Source organism: Phalacrocorax aristotelis, chromosome 3 (assembly GCF_949628215.1).
Source record: "Phalacrocorax aristotelis chromosome 3, bGulAri2.1, whole genome shotgun sequence".
Lineage (NCBI taxonomy): Eukaryota > Metazoa > Chordata > Aves > Suliformes > Phalacrocoracidae > Phalacrocorax > Phalacrocorax aristotelis.
In genome coordinates, this window is record NC_134278.1 from 36812405 (window position 1) to 36835241 (window position 22837).

General features: G+C 38.3%; 1 protein-coding gene across 3 annotated transcripts in view; it reads right to left on the reverse strand.

Moving 5' to 3' along the window:
• Positions 1-22837, reverse strand: part of PHIP (PHIP subunit of CUL4-Ring ligase complex) — a 118334-nt gene that overhangs the window by 46614 nt on the left and 48883 nt on the right. For 2 of the 3 annotated variants that reach the window (XM_075087134.1, XM_075087133.1), the window contains exons 16-18: positions 8927-9055; positions 3783-4008; positions 677-814 (exon numbers count right to left, since the gene is read on the reverse strand). In XM_075087134.1, coding sequence (XP_074943235.1) covers positions 677-814; positions 3783-4008; positions 8927-9055 — 493 coding nt within the window. The remainder of the gene's footprint in view (positions 1-676; positions 815-3782; positions 4009-8926; positions 9056-22837) is intronic. The other variant, XM_075087135.1, reaches the window with a different exon arrangement.

The following is a 22837-nucleotide window of genomic DNA, read 5'->3' on the forward strand; positions in this document are numbered from 1 at the left end:
ATAAAGCACAACACTGGGAATTTTCAGGAATGAAAGCTGTAAAATTTTCAGATGAGAAATTAAAATAGTCAAAAGAAAAAAAAACCAAACCAAAACTAAACCCAAAACCCCACACACGCGCGTGCGCACACACACACAATCATTCAAAACACCTATGCTGTAGCAAAACTTCAACATTTGTCTGCATCCTGCCACACACAAGCTACTCTTGCTTACTCAGGTGGACTGCCAACCATGATTTTTTCAAGCGTTGAAAACTACCATGTAATCTAGTGTAAGACACAAACATTGAACATCTGTACTGAGAAACAAGCAGCTCCTTCCTATTGACTCCCTCCTATTGCCTGATTTGAGACAATCCAGATTTCAAATCAAGTAGATGGCCACTGCCAGATTAAACAGTACGGTAGTTACTTCTAAGGGAATGCAGTTGCTGCAAGTTCCCTGAGTGAGCATACAACAACTTTAACAAAGATAAATTTGTAATGTTAAGAATCCTGAGATTTTGCAGAAAGGAAAAAAAAGATGGGAAAGCTGTATTATTTTCTATGGCTCCATCCCTCCTTTCTAGTAGTTCAGCAAAATGTACAAATCATGCCCAATAAAGCGATTTATGTCTTCTGACTCTCAGCTGTTTCAATAGAAAAGCCACAACAGCCATGCCCCAGTCATCTACCTCTGCTTATCCGGCTGGTACTACTCGTTCCTGCCTCCCCAGAACGTCTCTGGTCCTGCTCTTGCTGAAGTCTTTGAATCATACTATCCAATGGACTAACTTCTTGATTTGATTGTTGACTAAGAACTTGATTCAGTCCTGTGAAGTAAAACATACAAGAGAATAACACACAAACGTTGGTTTGAAGAACCAAATGTTACAAACAGCTTATCTAAGTTTTAACTTTGAAACGTACAAGTACAGTGTATAATTACATGAGTTAAGCATGGGCTAGTGCATATTTTTTTAATAGCCATTTTTTATACAGGACACCTCTAAATATTGAGAGCATTATATTTTCTGGAGCAGGGTCAAGATGATCACATGCCACTCCTAATACAATTGAAATTTGATCAAGTGCCAGCAAGTCACAGAAGCTTAATACAACTGTTGTTTGTCAGCTTAATCGATGTAAATTGTTCAAATGCATGCTTAGCCTGCCCCAAATGCATTATAAAACGCTTTAGTATAAACTTCAATGAAAGAAATACTTCAAGAAGGTCTAACTGAATTAAAACAAGAATTATCTACACCGGAGAACAGCAAGCAGAGAAAATGCTTGACTGAGCTCCACACAGGCATAATGATGATGCAGGTTAAGGAATGCTAATTTTCTTTGGTATGTAGAACAGCCAGGAAACCTCCTTTTGTGTAGGTGACTTGAATAAACGACAGGAAACAGTTCTCACGGAAGTGATTACGAGGTGATAATACTGTTTCTGTGCAGCAAGCAAGAAATACAGCATGTCAGCATAAACAACACAAAACCTCTTTTCATACTCAAAACAGACAAAAAAAATGAGAGGTATGGAGAAAAAGGCAAGGTTTACAGCACTGATTCGAAAAGGAGGTCAGATATCTCCACACAGAATTGATAGATGGTGGAGTGGTGGGACGCTTAGGTCAAGAGAAGCAGAACTTGCAAAACGTTGTAATGAGGGACGACAATGTTCAAAGAAACAAGCTACAGAGATTATTTTTCCAGCATGATTCCAAAGAGATATCATAGTATAAACCAAACTTTGCAAGACCAAATACAGGATTTTGTAGTAATTGTACTATGAAATGAAGAGCTTTGATTATGTGGCTAGACAAAGCAGCCATCTCTTAACAGATGATAGTATGCAGAAAGAACATAAATATTTAAGATAGCGCACTCAGGGTTTCAAGGCTATTGTAGTTGAAGTCAGCTTCCCTAAAGCAGCAGAAGCTTGGAATCATGGAATGAGCTCTGGTATAACCACAGCTGGATGTCTTCTGACTCATGTAGCGAGAAAGTCAGATTTATTTGGTGATCTCATGAGCAGACACGAAACAATGGGAAGTAACTAATAACCCAAGAATGATCTTAAATAAGGAAACTGCTACCCAAACAAAACTCATGTTTTTCATGTATCTAGCTTGTGAGATTTTACCTTCACAAGTAACAGCAAGTTCTTTTAAAAAAATGAAATAATAAAGACACTGGTATATATTTGATCTTTTTCAAAACATCTGGTTTAAAGGAGCTTCACATACATCTAACCAGTAAATCAAGCATGACTATCTGAATTCCCCCTACTCTTATAAGCCCCTACAGACAACTTGACAAGAAATAAGTTGTCAGTGCTCTGAAGGAGATCCATCAAATCCCACAATAAAGTTTCAGAAAGAAATGGAGCTTCCTTAGTGAAGGGAACATATAAAATACATGAACACAGTTTAGCTCTGCATAAGACTGCATATATTAATCCTGAACTGTAAACAGGTAGTAAAATGTCTTCTGTTTCTCCAAAAATCTCTCTGGCTCTCTGTCAGCCTGGCTGACGGCTTCCTCCTATTAAACAGAATGCTACAGACATCATCTTCCTTTAGGCATCCATGTGTCATGCTGCCACACCATTACATTTAAAATTGCTGGGCCTGCGTGCAGAGTCTGACTTGTTTCAAGATGTTATATTGGAGAATGTGCCCAGGACTTTTTCAAATTTGGAGAATTTCAGAATGTCACAGGTCCATGCTGTAACTGTAACAACAAACTAAAATCGCATCCTTCCCTGGAAATCAAATATAGCTTCAATGCCACTAGCTAAAAAGTTAGAGACAAAATATGGCAAATATTCAGGAGAAAGGACCTTTTCCTCTTTACAGTTGCTTCTCAGATAGCCTTTCTTCCTATAACTTTGGAGGAAATATGAAAATGTTGTTTAAAAATTAGTTAAGTATTCAGTGGCTTGTAATCCTCAGGTCTACAAACGTGGATAAAGAGATCTTTCGGTAACAAGACTGCAGTTAACCTTCCTGGAATGCCTGACACACCACAGACTTAAGTATAGTGTACATATAAGCCACTATTTAAAGCCACAGTCAGTTTTCCCACATTTCAAGAATATCTGAATACTTAACAATGCTTGTCTTGCTGTTTGCTCATTCATACTAATATCAGACTAGTGACACGTAACAAGTAGGCATCATTTTTACATCCCCACCCATGTGGGCCACATTTAGGCAGTTTCTAACAGCCAGCCATTGGCCCACCATATGCACGTCCCTCCCATGTCGTGTTCATGGAGAATACAACTTCCGAGGAACTTCCTAGATTTTGTATCCTTACCAAGTCTTCAGAGTTCTCTAACCAAACTATCAAAGCTGAAGCTGAATGAGTGCCTTCATCTACAGAAAAGGATTTTGCATGTTGCAGGTGTCCTCTCATATTTCTCTTCTTGAAACAGGTAACATCTAAAACTAATCTGTGGAAGATCAGTCTATTTCCTAGGTTTTTCTGCAGTAGGAAATATTACCCCAAAGAGCTCAGCTGAAAGCTCACCCAGCATCATACACCATTGCAATAATGAAATGAGCTCCAAACTAACTGGCGTTGTAGCATCAACTAGTACTGATGTGATCGATGACAATACTGTAAGTGAAATTCTCACAAGCAATCAGTGCCAAGGACATTGCAATTCTTCCATACTACATGAACTACTATGCCCAGAAACGAAGAAAAAGGACGAAGTGAAAGGGAAAGTGTAGAACACCTGGAGGTAACTAGATAGGCTACTGTGTACTGAAGTGAAATTTTCCATACCTGAAGATGTCACTCCCATCTGAGGAATAAGCTGTTCCTCCCTGCAGTTCTCACGACCAGGAACTAGCCTTTGATACCTTGCAGGATGAGGGTTGCCATCCACATCAACCAAAAATGGGGGAGGCATAAGGTGTGGAGCCTGCTGTGTCTGTTCATCCAGGACAAAGTTGTTGGCATCACGGATAAGGGGCCGATAATCACTATGAAAGAACATCTGATCTGCTATCTGTAAACAAAGTCATTTTGTAATTTTTTTAAAGAACCTATTAAAAAAACATACAGAAGATAACTGCCAAAAGTATTTTTAACATGTTACTCATGGTCACTTTTGCAAAAACAAGGTTATAAGCCGATCTGTTCATCTCAGTTTAAAGGGGAAAATTTAATGACTCCATGGCTATTTTTTTCCCCCAGTACTCCCTTTCTATATTATAGTGCAAGGGGAATAATCCACATGTTTGAGGGTTGCGAGTGTTTAAAGAACAGAGGAATGGGGCAATATTTGACTACTTGAAGACATTTGATAGAACACAGCATGGACATATTAAATAGGTTACAAATTTTCTTCTATATTCTGAATATATGAATATATATTCTGATAACGAAAACTGTGTCACAGACTTATGAGCTATGGTTTAGGAAGGAGAGGAATGGGAAAATATTTATAACATCATGTCATTGCCAAATATTTTAACACCAGCAGCCAAACAGATATATTCTTACTGCAGTGCTAGATATGTGAAAAGGTTCCAGTAGATAAAATAAAGCTGATCTGAAGTTGAATTCTTCAGGCTCAAAGTTTTTTATTTCAGTCCACCTGCTCATAATTCATTCTAGATGACTTTCCACAGACACTCAAAACTGAGGAATTCTTTTGTCCAAATAGTATGTAAAAAGGCTTATGCTCCATCCCTCGCTGGTACATGCATCTCAGTGTGATGCAATCAAAAAGATACTGAACCACAAGGAGAAAAGAAAAGGAGAACACAAGAGAAGCTGATGCGTATACTACACATTCCAGCATTACCTACTGGCAAGCAAACCCCTTGGCAGCTCATGTACTCCGTTTAACTTTGAACAAGAAAGAATAAAATTCATGCAAATTAGATTTCCAGGGCAGTAAAAAAATGATTAAACAATTGACTCAAGGCATAGAGATCTCAAAAAAAAAAAAAAAAATTTTGTCTTGGGTGTTAAAGACAGGTATTTGAGCACAGAGGAATGCCTCAGTTGTTACAGAATATACTCTGATTTCTGAAGAGCAAGCTCTATCACGACCAATCCATAACATAGTTTCCAGTAACTTGTTACGTAGAAATCAGTAAGGCAGAGGTTACAGCATCTACTCAGAGGTCTGGTCTCTCAGTGACAAAATTCTCCTGTCCTGGATGTGAGAAGACCAGGAAGGAAAGATGATGACAAACATCTGTCAACTACAACATCAGAAAGCACCTACGTGCATCCACATGAGGTGGACAGAAAAAAAAAAATCAAAATATTAGAGGAATCATGGGATATGGACTCCACAAAAATTCAGAAAATTAACAACAGGAAGAAAATTGAAAAGATGCACAGAAAGACACAATGGCAAATAATTTACTTCAGGGATTCAAAAATTTACCTTTGCTAAGTGTGTATGGACAAGGTGACATCCCACTGCAGTAAGAAGCCCTCCCTGGATGAAGTCTTGTTGACAGATTCTCTGTTAACTTAACAGAGGCTGAATGAAAAACATACAAGTACGTTCATGTGTCTGACTGACAGAATCAGGGCCTTCTTAAAACTTCGTTCCTTCAGCTCAAATAGCTCAATAAGATAAAGATACTGGTCCTCCAGGAGGACTTATGATTTTCCCTAGAATGATAATAGTAGGGTATCCAGTACTTTCACACAGCGTAAATTTTCTTATTAAGTACTTCCCACACTGAAAAAGAAGAGATTACAATGGCACGATCATACAGACTGAGTTTTAATGTGCTGTGTTATCTGCATCTCAGGTTTTGTAAGCAAAGGGAAGATCTGAAAATCCTTCCCTAGATCCAGTGCCTATTCTAGCAGAATAGTCTCTGGTGCAAGATCATGAGGGACTTCTTTGCAATTACCCTTCTGTGTACTCTGTACTGCAATCAAGTATGAGAGAGAGTAAACAACAATTTTTTACTGCACGAGACAAGAATGGCATTTCATGGAGATCCCAGGCTCAGACCAACTCTCAGGAAGAACACTGGAATGTCCCTACTGGAACCTGGGACAACCACCTTATCCTCAGGCTATTCCAACTCCTAAGAAAAATAAAAATATTTAGACATTTTAGAGAATCTTAAATGGCTATGTTCAGCAGAGGACCAGTTAGAAGTACTAACAATCAGACTGATTTCTTGATATACTATTAGAGATTAAATTCATGACAGAAAGAAGATTCTACACCACCATTAGGACATATGAGTCCTCTGTACGTGTGACTTCACAAGCCCAGCTTGGGTTTCAGCAGGAAAGCTTTCCACAAGGTCTGAGCTCTACAGATAGACTCTCCTTCAGTAACTACACTACACATTCAGAATGTTCATGTTTCTCCAAATAGGCACACCTACACAAATGCAAAGAGATTTTCCCCACTGCTGCACCAATCTACCGCACAGGAGCTGTCATCTTGCAAAGAACTGTGGTTTGGGCAGTCTACAGGAACTACAGCCTTAGAAAGCTCAGGGACCTAGTCCAATCTAAGATTAAAAATCAACAGAAAGATACCTTATGCTTTAGGACAGTTAGGTAATTCCTGGACAAGTTTCCACCTGAGCAAGAACTTCTGAAGTGCACGTGCCCTGTTGACAGCAAGCTCATCTTGTCTCTGATTATCTTCACACACTCAGAAATCTCAGCTGAGATTGACTCAGGGTTTGCTTAATTAGGTCAAATAACATAGGAGCCCCAAACAAGCATCAAATGTGTTCTTCTCCCCCTGCCCCCTCAATCACTCCACAAAAATATGTATCATCAAAAAAAAGAAAAAAAAAAAAAGAGAAAACAAACCAAAAACACCCTCAGCAGAGCTAACACTCTCTCAGCTATTATCACTGTCCTGAGCACAATTCACAAACGTGTGAATACAGGACAGGTTACTACACTCCTTTCTTCTGTAAATATCATTCACCAAGATGGATGGAAAGCACTTTAAAGCCAAATAACCCACAGGTGCTACCAGAACATATTCTCAGATGACGTCTGAAAACCCCCCAAGTATCTGAGGGTGGGAGGACAGAGAAAAGAACACTGGATCTCCAGCACATACCTATTTGTAGTTATATTTTTCCATAAAGCAGGTCAGACAAAAATGAGAGGAGATGGAACCAGACAAGAAAGAGATCAGAAACTTCCAGGCTGAGTTTTCTGACAGTTGAAGACAGAGAATAAGAGGTAATAAAAGTGAGTCCTATTTGCTCCCATTTCTTCTATGGTCAAGAATGCCAAGATAACCATTGGCACAGTAACAGCTAGAAAGGACCATTTCACATCACCCAATAAATGGAAAATTTAAAAAATAATCTTTTCTCAGAGGCTGCAGCAAAAACCCCAAGTGAACAAAGGGTCTGTAGAATTCAAGAAGTGAAAAGCAACTGTTTTCATTCTTCAGACAGATCTAATCCCTCACAAGGTAAATTCTCAAATGGCAGTATAAAGGAAGCTCCTGGTCCATCACAGCAAAGACAAAAAGGCTCTCAGTTTCAATTTCATTTCTGACATTTTTGAGTAGCAGCGGACTATACAATTCCAAAATGACTGGAAAGAAAAATAAACCCCAAACAATCCATAGACATGGTGAGAAAAATGTTTCTATTACAACAGGCTTTAAAGTTTAGAAAACTAAGAACTCTGAAAGACAAAGATCTTTAATAAGGTCCGATAACCCTGGTTTTCCATGCTTGTGGTGCCTCTGTTCTTGTTGTTTTCTTTGGAATGGAAGGGGAAATGCACAGCTAGTAATAGCTGAGGGATAGCAACAGCAGCCAAGTACCACGTACTTCAAATTACAGTTCAGAGACAAGGGCGGGGAAATAAACCCCAATATGCAAACAATGCTGCAACTAGCGTCAAAATAAGAGCTAGAAGATTACAGAAAGAAATGCGGTGGCTTACAAAGATTAAAATCTTTTGCTCTCCCTCCTTCACACCCCTCTCCGTTGCTATGTATCAAAAAGTGCTTTCAAGGCCAGTCTGAGTCCAAAGATCCAAAGCAGGAGGCAAAATCCAGAAGCCAGCATTTCACCAACCACCTTCAAATATCATATACCAGAAGCAGAGATTAAAATCCTGGAGCAGATATGCCTCTGTAAGACTTAGAAAGAGGGAGAAGAGACACACCTCATCTCTTCCCTGGGTGGTAAAAGAAGAATTAGGGCCTTGTGGGCACTCCAAACTAGGTAACCTGTATGGTTCATAGGGCATGTTCATCCACAGAGAAAACGTAACACCACTATATATCTTTACAGTCATGAGGGTCTGTGGCAAGACACCCACACTTAGAATACACAATGTTAACTATGACATTATAATAAAGATGATGTATTTTAACTACACAGTAAGGGTGGAACATTGCTGTGTACGCACCAAGGCATCCACGACAGCAGAACTTCATTAGCAGACATAAAATTGTATCACTAGAACATACAGTACGCTTATTGTCCATAACTGCCTCCCAGGCTATACAATGTTTAAATACAGACAGCAGGAATTAGACCTATGAAATGGCTCCCTGCCCCGCACCCCTTTTTTGGTCTTCATTAGGAACAAGAAAATAGGTAAAGCAAAATGTTTAACTGTTATCAATTCCACCACAGTTTATTCACATTATCCATGTGGATCCATCAGTAGACAACTGTAACCTTGGCAATTAAGAGAGGAGACAGTGACTGGGTGATTTTTAAATTATTTTTAACTTCCCATGAAAACAGTAGCTTAATAGCACATTTACATAGTTTAAAGAAACTGAAAGAAAGCTCAGTGTCAACAACAGGAACCTGCAACATCCCATATTAATGGCTCAAAATTGCATTAAGGTACACCCCCTTGAAATGAAGCTCTGAAGGAAAGTTTGCACAAATGCATTCAACACAGACAAACATTTTGATTTTCATCTTGCACTGTACCTTGTCATATTTGCTACTGGAACCAAAGCCAAAAATCAGAAGGTGACCGTGAGAATCAGTACATGCAAAATGCTGTCCATCAGGAGAGCACTTGCAGTCAAAAACTGCACCATGTCCTTGTCCTTCAATCTGAAATACATCAACATACAAAATAATTAAGTCACCAGAAATAAATAATTTTCAATTATGATTCTCAAAATTGTGGTGCTGATGTTGAAATTTATTATAAAATCTGTAAGACAGTATACTGCTAGATGGAAGTTACTTTAAAACACAGTTTACTTTTTAGTAATTCACTTTTCAGTGAATTTTGTAATAATGCTCATGAAAGATGCCAAATTGATAGTAGTAGAAACTGACAGACTTTATCCACAAAGCAGGCACAGTATAGGAAGTGAAAATAAAAGCTTCCCCTTGAACGTCCTGCTAATGAGCCTAACCAGAGAGCTGGGTCCAGTTCAGGGCCTAGACACTACACCCTTGCGATCCTCTGCCTGTTTGCTAAGCTAGCCCGGTAGCATTGGCTGCTGTGGTGTTTCAGAACACCTGCCTGCTAGGAAACGCACTCACATAGACAACCCACATTACACAACTTAGCAACTGCCTGTTTCTGTAATTCCTACTCCTAATTTATTGGAGTGGGGGAGGTGTAGATTTGTGTAAAAACTCCACTTTTTAAAGGAGAACTGCAAAGATTTTAAAAAAGGAATTTTTACCTGATACTCATTTTCTGTTTTCCAGTTCCATTAAGCCAGAACAAATGGGTTTTTGTTTTTCCCTGCAACCTGTCAATCAAGCAGAGGTGACCAATCACCACTCTGAATTTTCATGTCTTCAGCACCTCTTCAGAACGCCCCTTTCTATTCTCCCCAGCAAAGCACTTTTGCATTTTCTTTAAAGAGACACCAAACAAAATTCTTTCCCTAACTGTGGCATGCCTGTATATTGCCAGAAAAAGCAATGATATTCAGCCTGCAGGCAGTAACACTATGCACTTCTATAGCACCTTCCAGAGGCCATCAGCATTATTTTAAAAAGTTAATGAACCAAGCCTCGAAAAACGTGTGAGGTAGGTACTGCTCTCACTATCTTACAGGCTGAGACAAAGGCAAGAAGTCTAAACCTTTTGCCCACTGTCTTACAACACATCCACACCCACACCCCTGCACACCCCCCAAAATGGCAGAGGCTTCTACACCTATTACCAGTGCTTTCAGGTGTTTGATTAAGGTCTTTCTCACTACAGGTACTTTCCATAAAAGTCAAATGAGTTTCTGGATTAGCAAAAGAGGAAGATAAATCAATGCAAGTTTTATATTCTATTTTGCCCATTATTCCAGAAGAACTGAATTCTTAACAGAAGTATCCTATAGCAAGAGATGGAAAATAAAAACAGGATTTCAAGCAAGTGACACTAACATCACAACAGCTAAGAATGCAGATTTAATTTAGGCTAAGCAAGATCCAACAACCAAGGCAAAGTTACAACTTTGTGCTGCTTTTTGTATGTAGAAAGCTCACCATATTAAAGGCAGACAGTTTGGGGAGGCAGGTGGAAAGGGGAAGGAACTTCAGCCCAAGAATAAGCTCTGCAGGTGTATAATAAAAACCTGGAGAGGAGTACTTACACGGAGACTTCTGTTCCCTTTCCCTTCCTCCAACAAAGGAAACACGGAAGTATCAAGCTTCCTAACATTCAAGACCTTCAGAAATAGAATTTCAGGGTTCTCCTAGATCCTAAGGTTTGAAGACTTTTTTTTGCTTTACAAGGAAAACAAGGCAAGAACTATTTTTCCTCTCACGATGGTTAGCAAATAAGAAATAGAAGGAGGAAGAAAAAAAAAATCAAGACTATTAAGATGAAGGTTTTTTTTTTTTTAATCCTTCCCAGCAAGAAGTGCTTTGGATGCACCATTTTCAAGAAACCCTTGGAAATTAAGAGTGTTAGTTGGAAGACATCCCCTTCTTATGTAAAGCAAAAGAACAGTGATCACTATTCAGTGATTAGTACAGTGCAAACAGTTTTACTCTAAATGTGGACAGAATCTGTTTTAGAGTGCTTTTGGACAGTACAGCAGTAAGACCTTTTAGTATAACCCCTCAAGTCTGACAAACAATTACTCAGAAAAAGATCCTTAATACTTTAAGAACAAAAATTACTCTAGAGGATAAGCTTCCAAGATATAATTACTATTACAAATTAAGGGCAAAGCCTGCCAGAGTGTGCTACCCAGTGGAATTCTTTTAAACAAAAATATTTTGGGATTAATAAATGACACTTTACAATGGAATTTTTTCAATAACAAAGCTAACACAAAGGATTTGGTCTTTTGGAACAGAAACTAAATGTTAAATTGCAAAAGGGGAAGCTGTAGTAAACCAATGAAGCTGTAACTTCAACAAGCTAGATATGGGACTTGATCAAGAAGGAAGCCGCTTTCCCCACTCCATCCCTTTTAAACTGAAGATGCAAGGTCTGCATGAAGACCGTATCCCAAAGGAGATAAACCATGTGTTCTACGTGGAACCTTTCCCTGCTGAATGAGAAGATATCAATGGTGAAGGGAAGAGACCTCCCACAAGAACAGAAAAAGCACTGGTCAATTAAGAGCTGTCCTGACAAAGGGTCACCAAGAGGGAACACGTTAAGATACTGCTGGTAGCAAAGCAAGTAGCAAGGATTCTTCAGCCTTCAGGCTGATTCTTCAGGGAAGAATCAGTGATGCTATGCAATGAGGAGTTATGATTACTTTTAGTCTCAACCCCAAGAATTAAGCTATTTGCCTGCATTTCACTATCAAGGAAACATATCGACATTGGTACATCACAAAGGGAGGAATGCTGATGAAATAAGAGAATGAAAAAGGGAAGTTATTTTTTTCCTCTCCATTTTGAAGAGAACTTACTGTTCTCCCCCAAACCAGGGAGAGCAGAGTTGTGAAACTAGTACACAAAGTAACATGCCATGGATCCATAACTTGTATGAAAACAGCAGTACCACCTCAATAATAAGCCTTTCTGACCTGTTATCAACAGATCGCATGAAAGATTTAAAACCTAGTGTTTAAGAAAAGACATGGAGGGGGAAAAAAAAAGAAAAAAATCAAGTAAAATGAAAATTAATCAAGAGATTACCAGAAAAACTTAAGACTTTGTTCAGTAAAATAATTAAAAAACAAACAAACAAAACACCAAGAAAATACAATTCATTCAACGTAGCTAGATATCACAGCCATGACATGGTGCTGGAAACTTAGTTCAAATGGAACAACAGATTGTGATTAACAGGAGAAATGCAGAGTAGGTAAACTTGCTAAGGAAAGGATAACAGTTATTGGTTTTGGAAAGACATACAGAGCTAGAAGGATGTTATCAGTGAATTTCCTCAAGCCAGACCTTTCTGTTAGTGACTACAGAAAAAATAAGAGCCTGTGGATTAAATGAACATTAGGAAATCATCCACTGAGAACAGATTTGGGACACAGCACAAATGATATTGACTGAAGCAATTAAAAGCCAACAGGAAAAAATGCAATAGGCCATGAACCCACTAAGATTATTAGAAATAACTTACTAACACACTTACTGCCAGAAAAAATAATGGAACACAATAACACAATGCATTTCTATCACGCCTTCCAACACAAGTCATCAGCACTGTTTAGGAGGTCAGTGAACTAAGCCTCTACTAGCCTGGGGTAGATGATGTTCTCTCCCATCCTTCACATTAAGAGACTCATGCAACTAGCTGGAAACACAGGGAGAAAGATCACTGTGTATTCATTGCAATGCATCACATGTAATGCAACAACAAAAAGAAAACTATACTCCTAAAATATACCAGAAGTATATTCAGAAAAGGAAAAGCACACATGCCAGACAAGCAGACAACAATAAGAACTCTTCCAAAGCAATAGACATTAAATTTTTGCTTCCTATGTTCAAGATAAGTAAATTCTAAGTGGAACAGCTACAGAGAAATATTTCCACTCATCATGATAATGGAATACCTAGGAGCTCGGGTTCTTCACATGGACACTAAGGAAAGAGGACTGTTTTTACGCATATACCAAAAGACCTATAGCAGGAAGAGACCTACTCTACTTAAATACATAGGAACAAATGAAAATTAGTTACAGGCAATGTTTGAACTTGAAAACTGAAAATTAGATTATAACGATCACAGCAATGGTATGCTAGCACACCTTTCTAAAACTAGCAAAAGGCAAAGTTAACTAATTGTTATTAAAACATGTAACCTCTTCCATAAGTGATGAGACTATATCATAGCTGCTCAAGTCAAATCAGCCTCCGAGTATTCTGAAGTTCCTTTGTAGGTTTACTGTCTCCTTTGCTTTAAGGAACAACCTCCAATCACAGCATGCTTCCACCAAGAGCCAAAAAAAAAAAATAATCTACGGACTTCCTTAAAAGTTAGGAGAGGTTGCTGCAGATTGGAGGAGTGGAAAAGAACACTTAGTTTTTGTAAAGCCAGCTTAAAAAAAAAAAAAAAAAAGAAGAAAAAAAGCTTCTACACTGCTTCCAGAAGAGTAACAGAGGATCAAATGGTAGGAAAAAGTAATTAAGAATAAAATGTTTGTTGAAAATGTTTCTATCCTCCTACCATCCAAGTCAGTTATCCATTCAAGAATGCTGCATTTGTCTCGAAAGATAAATGTATCAATGAAAAGATCTTAAAGATCACCCACGCTGTGGATGCCTGAAGTTATATAAAAGCTATTTAAAAAGTATTTACAACTTTTTGTTTTTTAAAAGGATATTTCTCTTAACAAACATCCTGCAAACTCAGTACTGGCTTCTGCTTGGACTACTAGAGCATTATGCTGGCTTTGCTCTTCAGGATGTGCTCTTACGTAGTATTCAAAGGTGGAACCTCTCAGAAGTTTCAAAGACATTTCAGTAGGACTACACACTGACTGATTCAAAAATAATGCATCTATAATCTTATTCTAAGTCATTCTGTATTTCAGATTAGTACAAAACCTGATCTAAAAATGCAATCCCATATAATCCCAGCAAAACTGGAATTCTCTTCAGACTTTATGAAGGCCACAACATAAGAAATAACCATTTCTAAATCTCTACTTAAGACTGGAGGTTAAAACACACTGTCCATATGAACAAGCAGTATGCCTTTTCAGACATTAGGCAAAAAAAAAAAAAAATCACCTCATGTGGCAGAAAATCCATGGACAGAGTATTCTGTGGAGCTGTCCTAGATGGAATCTGATCTTCCAAGTTGTACTTCTGACAGGGACTCCAATTTTTTGGTATGCCATTTAGGCTAAAACTAATCAAGTAGTTGTCAACAAAGATCTAGGTAGGCCATGCAGGTTTACTGATTAACAAAAAGGAAATAATGCTGTAACTGATACAATAATGCTGTTAGGGCTTCAGAGTTTATCAGGTTGCATTGAATGTAGAAGTAGCATTAGAAAGCAAAGAACCACACTGCACAGGTCAGTGAAAGACTGACCTCAGAGGATGGGGTAGGAAAAACGTTAAGATACACAGACATAAGGAGGCGTAGCATAGGAATTACTTGTAATGAAGTGTCCACTCAAAGCTAAAAATAAAGGACCAAGTCAACAACTAGCTCTCTGAAGGAGCAGGAGCACACAGAAAAACCCGACTGAAACTTAAGTATCCTCTGCTTGATTGACAATTTGCAGGAAGAAACCCTTTTGACCTGAATCAGTTGATGCCGTAACACTGACAGCAAAAATTCTAAGCAAAACAAGGATTAAACTGTACTAAAACATTCAAACAGTGATTAACACAGAATGTGTCTGTCCAAACTAGACATCATTACCATTATGATATACATGAGTACTATCACCTCTATGGGGGTTCACAATTTTTCTCACTGATTTATATAAAAACATAAGACATGTGAGAAGAGGGCTGAGAGACTTGGGGTGGGGCGGGGGGTGGACACACACAACCAACACATCACTGCATTCAGATGATCTGATTCTTCAGCTGTAGCGCAGACTCTCCATCACCCTCAAGTATGGGCAAAATTACACTTTCTAAAATTTCCATTGTAGAAATCAGGAAAACTCTGAAGAGCTAGTTGAACTTGACCTTTTTATGGTCAAGTTTTGTCTATGACAATTTCAGTCACTGGTTATGCTAACAGCTTCACATAAATCTACAATATAGCTAAAGCTCACAAAGCTAAAAGAGTGTTTCTATTAAAAATTTTCAAAAGATACTTTAAGTGCCAAAAAGTTGGGGAAAATGTATAAGCCTGAAAAAGAACCGTGCAATGCAATACCATACATCCTATAAAAGTAATTAAGGACCCACTTGGAAAAAATGCATGGAACCAGGAATAGTACCAGGCAACTTTACATTAATTAGACAACCAACTAGCTACAGACTTAGTGGAAAAAAGCTCAGACATTAGCTTCAGCAATCTTGTCCTTATTTCTCTAAAACCTACATGGCCAGAACTTTCAACCTTAACACCAACGTGTGGGGTTTTTTTGTTTTTGTTGTTTTGTTTTTTCTGTTTGTTTTATAATTGTTGGGGGGTCTGCTTCTTTTTTAATATAAAACACTTATCTTCATTAACAGTTTTACACAGATTAACTAGTATCTGGCTATGAAAAGGCATGTAATTCACCATGGTAACTTCACATAGTGGATGTAAAGCAAAACTAGTATGAATGCATACACATGCTTCAAGCTTTCTCACTGGATGCGTGACAGTACACATTTTCAATTTCAAAAACAAGCTGAATGTTTTAAATACAACTACTGCTGTTATAATATGTATCACTGCATTTCCTGATTTTGTGCCAGCATTTCTAAGAAGCATAACCTGTTTCATTAAGACACCATTTGAAATAGCAGCAGCACTTTAGAGCTATGCAACTATAACCATCACATAACCAGAAGAGGGTGGCCTTACACGGTAGGTTAGTATTTGCTTGCTGATTCTACTACTCTATTTGTTTTTTCAAAGGCAATCAAATGAAATAAAGGAATTTCAGAGATCACCTTCAAAACAAGCGTATCAGATCCATTTTTTGTTCCCTCATCAGCCCACGACTTCTCAAGAAAGAAGCAACCTGAAAAAGACGACTAAGGACCAAAGAGAGACACCTTTTTTTTCTTTATTGCAGCACAGTTTTAAGAGCTTGGGTTTAAAGACTGGTCAGGAAATCAAGGGACCTAAAAGTACGTTTGTGAGTATTCACAAGTAAGCTCTATTCTTCTGATTGTACGACAGCATTACATACTTCACTGCAGAAAAAGCTAGAACTTCTCTGATTGTCTAATGAAAGCTACTGCAACAGAATAATAAGTACATAAGGTTTTAATGAGCAGTCCTGCACCGTCACAAGATCCTTCCAACACATATTTTGTTCTACCTATCTTTTCTAGTAGTAACTGTTAGAAATATGGTCACGTTGTAATCCTAAGTGTGAAAACCAGATACTGGAATCTTCTCAAGTATAGGCACAGAGATCTTTAGTGAAGTAAAACTTTAGTTCTTCACAACTATTACTTCAGGAATACCCAGACATAATAACCACTACAGCTCTTAAAAAATGTCTATCAAGCTTTGTTTACACAATTGCCTCACTTCATGTACCTGACACAGATATATAGAGCTTAAAAAGAAAAAGAAAATATAAAAGTAATTGATAATTAATTTTGACGTAATAATATATAGTCCTTTGTCTAAAAATTAAATAACTCAGAAAGGCACTATACATGTTTGCTTGGAAACTACATAAATAAGCTGTGGTATTTTTTTCCCTTTTCAGACACTTTTTCTTTAATTAGTGGCAAAAGAAAAAAAAAAAACCAAACCTTAAGTTGGTCATATGTTAGCTGGTCTTCAGTCTTGCTAAGAAACCATGACCAGCCTTCTCAAGTACAGCTCTGCATTATTGTAGTTCAGCTAAGAAGCACTGCCCCATCAAATCTGAGACATCATTACAGAAGTCAACCCAAGTTTCTATTCAACTAGTAAGGCAGTATAAGACATCCAGTGCTGTGCAAAAGAAGTCATAACCCAAACAATTCTATAGCTAAGAAGTTCACAGTTCCATTGATGTTTTTACCCTGCTGCAAGGCTGTAGGCTTTTTTGGTTGTTTGGTTTTGTGGGTTGGTTTGGGGGTTTTTGGTAGTTTTTTTATTTGTTAGCTTGTTTTTCTTTCAAACATTATTAACTTCTGCAGTACTTTCCTAACTCCAACCAAGAACATAAGGGAAAGATCAGCCTACAGGTTTGTTAGTTCCACCCATAAAGTACCTTATGCTTGTTTGTACTCTATGTCCAGCAACAGCTTATATATAAAGTACTTAGAAAAGTTCTCACTACCAACAACTTCAGAGCTGATGCTCCCCACTGATGTACCTATTAAGGGGAACAATATCAGTTAAGTTTTGATGTGGCAGTATAATGCAACAGCCAAAATAAAGTCATCTTGCTGAAAGGATCCATAACTATTTATATAAAGTTCCAGTAAGGTGGCCTGTAATCTCTGAACTCGCAAGAACAAAAAGTTTTGTCCCCATTTTTCTTTTAGCTGTCACAAATTCTCTTCAGAAGAAAAAAGAACCAAACAAGGAAATATAACTTTGTTTATGCAGTTAAATCCAGACTTTATCCTAATAAATAATAATAAATAACTTGCTCCTGGAATGACAATTTTATATGAAGTTGGACAAAATAATTTCTTACTAAACTGATACTAAATTGCAACTGCAAAAACTTTTAACTTTTTAGAAAATTGATGCTTTTCAATTCAGCTGCTTACACTGTATCTGTTTTAATGTATTTTTAATACAGATGTAAGAAACCAACCAAATCTTTGAATAAGCTATTTAACATTATATGAAATAAACAAAGTGTTTAAGTCCTTACTTTGTTTAAAAAATGTTCATATTTAATGTGTAAGTTTCATTATGCGTTGCTAATTAATAAGCATATTGGAAAGAACACATGCAAGTCACAAGCCTTCTAGTTCTGGATACAATGCCTATTTACATAAAATGTAAGTAATTTATTTCTCACAAAAGCGTGGGACTATTCACCATGAACTACCAACAGAAAAGTCGCTAGAATGAAAGCGAACAGCTAGGATTCTGGAACAGAGATCTAGATGAAAATACACCCCGTGGTGGTGGTGGAAATCACATTTTTTGACCGAGGACACCTAAAAAGGGTAAGAAGTCTCACCCTACCCTACAGCAACTACGGCTTTCAAAGACACCGTTGCCCTTCCAGGTCTCAATGAAAAAGCATGCCTTAGCCCCAGGATCAGAGTTTTTCAAAAACAGCCAAGAAATACAACTGTATTCTGTATCTTCTCCAACACTGATGCAACAGGAAGGTCAGCCTCCCCTCAGGCTTTGCTATTTTGAAGGTTCCCCCCCCCCCCTCTTTTTTCCAATGGTTTCCATAAAGGCAGGACAGAGGGCATAGAACAACAAACACCAATTCAAACAGTAACTGTTAACACTGCCATAAGAAATAATCCACTACTCTTGAAGTACCTATCTGGTTTCCACGGCAAGCAACATGTACCCAGTGACAGAGAAGAACAATGGTGTTTCTGGGAGAGATTAAAGCCTTTCTTTCACAAATATAACAGAGTTAGTTAGTTGTCATTTCAAAGGAAGCAGAAGCGGAAAACAGCTTCACTGTGGAATTTTTTTTTCTTCCTCCTCCTCAAAAAGAATCATAAGGTTGCTTCAAATTGCTAGTTTACACAGCTAGAGTTGTGCTGCATTTCTGAAATACACTTATGATATTCTATATGCTCTGATGAAATGTGCTTTGGCATTTAGAAAAAGCCTCATCATCAAATTCACAACAGCTGGAGATACACAGTGTGACCTTTAAGTGTCAAAGGCTAAGGTGGCTTAGCCTTTCAGCAAGTCAGATAAAGTCACAAAGGTAGAAGGACTCTGAAGTACTCGGATCTGTGAATTTAATACAAGATTGTAAAAATGGTCTTTTTGTATGAGTATTTCAAAGCATTCTTCAGAATACGATGAAAGGGCCAAGGCCACCTTTGCACTTAGTTCAAAGAGGGTTCCAGAACTACCACCCACCCAGAGCATGTTGCAAAGAACACTGTAATACATGGCAGTGCTCAGAAAGACTCTCTTAGCACTAAGGTAATATAACAAGAATCCGGCCAAATGAACCCTTCACAACCCCTAGCAGGAACACATTAAGATTACAAGTAAGCAAAAGTCTGACCTTAACAGGCATTCAGGCACACAGATCATGTCAAACAAAGTCTACTACCAGCTACAGCAAAGCCTGACTTCTCAAAGATGCAACTCGCAATGAGAGTCAATCCAGTAAGACAGAAGAGCAACACCTAGTCATGAAAGATCTTTTGGTTGTTGGTTTTGTTTGGGTTTGGTTTTTTGTTGTTGTTTTTTGTTTGTTCAGGTCTGGGGTTTTTTTTTTTTTTTTTTTTTTTAGATCTGTCAACCATGAGAACCATTTTTTATTTAAGGGCATCAGTATTCCTACTTGATTAATTTCTACATTACACAAGGATTTCTTGAATGCTGTAAGGCTAGTCTTTATCAACTAATACACAAGCTTCCTGGTGCAATAATTGCAATGACTACTTACAAAATCTGCAGTCAGTCATTGGATTCAGGCAAAGCCATTACATTTGAAGATATGCTACAAAAAAATCCAATAATCTACAATGGCAATGATTGTAAAATTGACTGCTCTCCCCTCGTCTTCCGTTCTTGCTACTGTAGTACAGTTTTTGTACTTTCAAATACTTTTAAGTAACTGCAGTCACCATATGTTCCTGCAACTGTTCATAAAGCTATGCTGTAAACCAAATAATTAGAAAGAGAGAGGAAACAAAGAGAAAAAGAGCAGAGCTATAGACCTGTACATATCCTGAAATCTCTTAGGAAACTTTTTTTAATACTCTTCTACAGAGCAGCCCACTCATGGGACAAAAACTATCAGCTTTAACACAGGAGAAACCTACACTCTGAGGCTCCAGACAGAATACCTTTTGCAAGCAATCAGGATAGCTCAGCCCTGAGAGGTACTGCTTAAAGGAAAGCATGTTTAAAGGAAGCTATGCAAGTCCAAAAAATAATAATCAAGGGCAGCACTATAACACCACAAACCTATTTGGGGTCAGATTCAAGGAACACCAGTACTTAATGTCCAAATTGCCACACCAACAAAAACCCAATCACCAAAACAAAGCCCTGTGCATTCACGCAACATTACTAGGCACCTTTTTGTTCTGAAGATTCTTACGTCTCTGTAGTTTTCTTTTTCCCTCATACATTCTCAGAATTGAGAAACTTCTGCTTACAGCCTACAGAAACTGCAAGCCTAAGGCTAAGCTGCAGCACATACTATCCAAGTACCAACCCTGACATTCCTAACAAACAGACAGCGGCAGGTCTATTAAGAAGTAACTTAGCAGAACACCTGTAAAAGACCAGATCCTGTGACAACTACTGAGCAGTATACAGCTTTTCTTTATGGCCTAACAGATCACTAATCCTGCCAGTTCACGAGCTTACCTGAAGCTTGAAGCCAAAGGCCATTTCTACCACTTTCTAATTTACCTAGAACATGATTTCCATACCCAAGCAAACAAGCCTAGAAATGCCTAAACCCAGAGGCTACATATTCACACCTCTCCACAGTAGTACAACTTCCAGGGAAAGTTGGGAAAAAGGCCTGTCCAGACGTTTATAGCTGAAACGCCCTCCTGAGAAAGCAGTAGATATTGAACACCTCGCCACTGCGAACAGAACAGAATCTAGGTCTTCCATTTCCCACCTCAACAGCTTAACATTAGTTAAAGCAACTGCAGACGCTGAGTGCCACCTGCTCCCGCACCCTCCTTTTAGGAGCGCAGGGACCTCTCTCAGTTCTTGGAAAGGTGCCTTACCACACAAGGGATCCAGATGCCTCACTGCAGCTTTTGACTAAGAAACTGCATTTCAAATATATCTCTATGCACATTATCATGCAGTGGCTTCTGCTAGACAGCCCACCATCCAGTGTAATTTTTTTCCTGTATCATCCACTAAGACACCTAAATCTCACCTCCTGCTCAGTAACCCAAGGATTTGGTAGGATACTGCATTCTACTTTGGAGACTAAGGACCTTGGTGCCGCAACAGTCAAGTCCTTCACTGACTCTAGGCCCTGGGTAGTGAGCCACAATTTAAACATTTAGAAGGGTTTGTGCTGTCCTTCTGCAGCAAAACCACCATTTTTGTGAAATATATAAGCTCTGAAACAGCTGGCTGCAGCAACCACTTAAGGTTTATTACCCTGGTTTCTTCAGAAGTCTGCCAAATGCTTATTCGTACCTGGAAAACATAGCACATGAAACTGCCCTAATATTACACCAAAGCCACGACCTCATTGATTCCTTGGAAAAATGAATGACAAGAACAGAGAACGCATTTTTCATTAGCAGCTCTATTAAGTCAGGACTGGCAGGGATATCACATAGGCCACAAAACAACATGTATCTGTATTTGCACATACAATTTAAAACCATCCCAGGACTTATTTGCCACATCCCCAAGTTGCCTAAAACACTTTAACCCTCTGACACTCTTGATATTTCTGCAGCAGATTTCCCTCTCTGGGGTAGTGAATACACTCCCTGAGTCTAGCTGACTCAAGTCACTAAATTAAGCCAGTTCTGAATGCCTATGAACTCCAACACCAAGTTATGCGATACTTACATAACTAGATCAAGTGAAGTAAGACTACAGGCGATACTGTGGAATATACAAAATATATATATATATACACACTTACTGAGAGTAAACCCATGTGTGTAGTTACTTATGAGACTGAGTTTACAATTAAATTATAAAGACCAAAATCTGGCAAACAGACCAAAGATGCTTCAAATTAATTGTGACTGTGATAACTGATTTAACAGCAAATCTTAAGTTTAAAAACCTGGGAGAGAATGTTCTGTACATCCAGCAGTCTCTCCTAGTGGCACCTGTCTGTAACCAGTGAGGCACAAAAAAACTTTGATTCCCCCATTTAAGTTAAACACAAAACCAAAAGCGTATTTGATTACTATGGCTTTGCAATTTCACATTCACTGACTGGATAAAAGGAATTAAGTTTCAAACTGATTGACACTGCTTGCATCCCTCGGATTTTGAATTTTTTTTTTTTTAAATGCTGACAATGAAGGAATTCAGGAGCAGGGCAGGGGGAAGACTGACTTAAAAATGCCCAACCCTACTTTAGGTATTTCCCGCAAGGCTTTAGATGTATCAAGTAATCCATCTAGGAGGGGAATACCTGACTGGACTATCATTAAACTAACAGTCATTTGAGATTTTGCTAATTCAACCAACACCTCCATGGTCTACAATTTTTTTAAGTAGCTTTTGTTACAACAAAGTCATCCAGTGCTAGTTCTGATACCACAGACACTGTTTTGACAGACAATAAGAAGAGGTTCTTGAGTGGTAAAGCAGATTTCATGTCATTCAACTCTCAGGTTTGGTTCCTCTAGATAATGTTCCCTATCTGATCCAAAATAGTCCAATCTGTAAAAATTTCACACCTGCTGAATACAAATACTGTTTTTCAGAAGTATGAAATGATGTTGAGCAAGTCAATGAAGGTCACAGCTGTTGTCAGAATAATTTAATAGTGGCTAATCTAATGATGTTCCCAGCTGATATGCTAGTTGGGAAACTGGGAGAAGACTGGCAGCTCTCTCTGTATGTATTCATGCCCTCCCTTAGTAAACCGGAACACAACATTTGCAGCTCTGTAGAGGTGACTACGCAACCAACTCTTATGGTCTAGAAACCTCTCCCCCCACCCCAATCATCTAAGAAAACCTCTAATTTCTACCCATATCTTT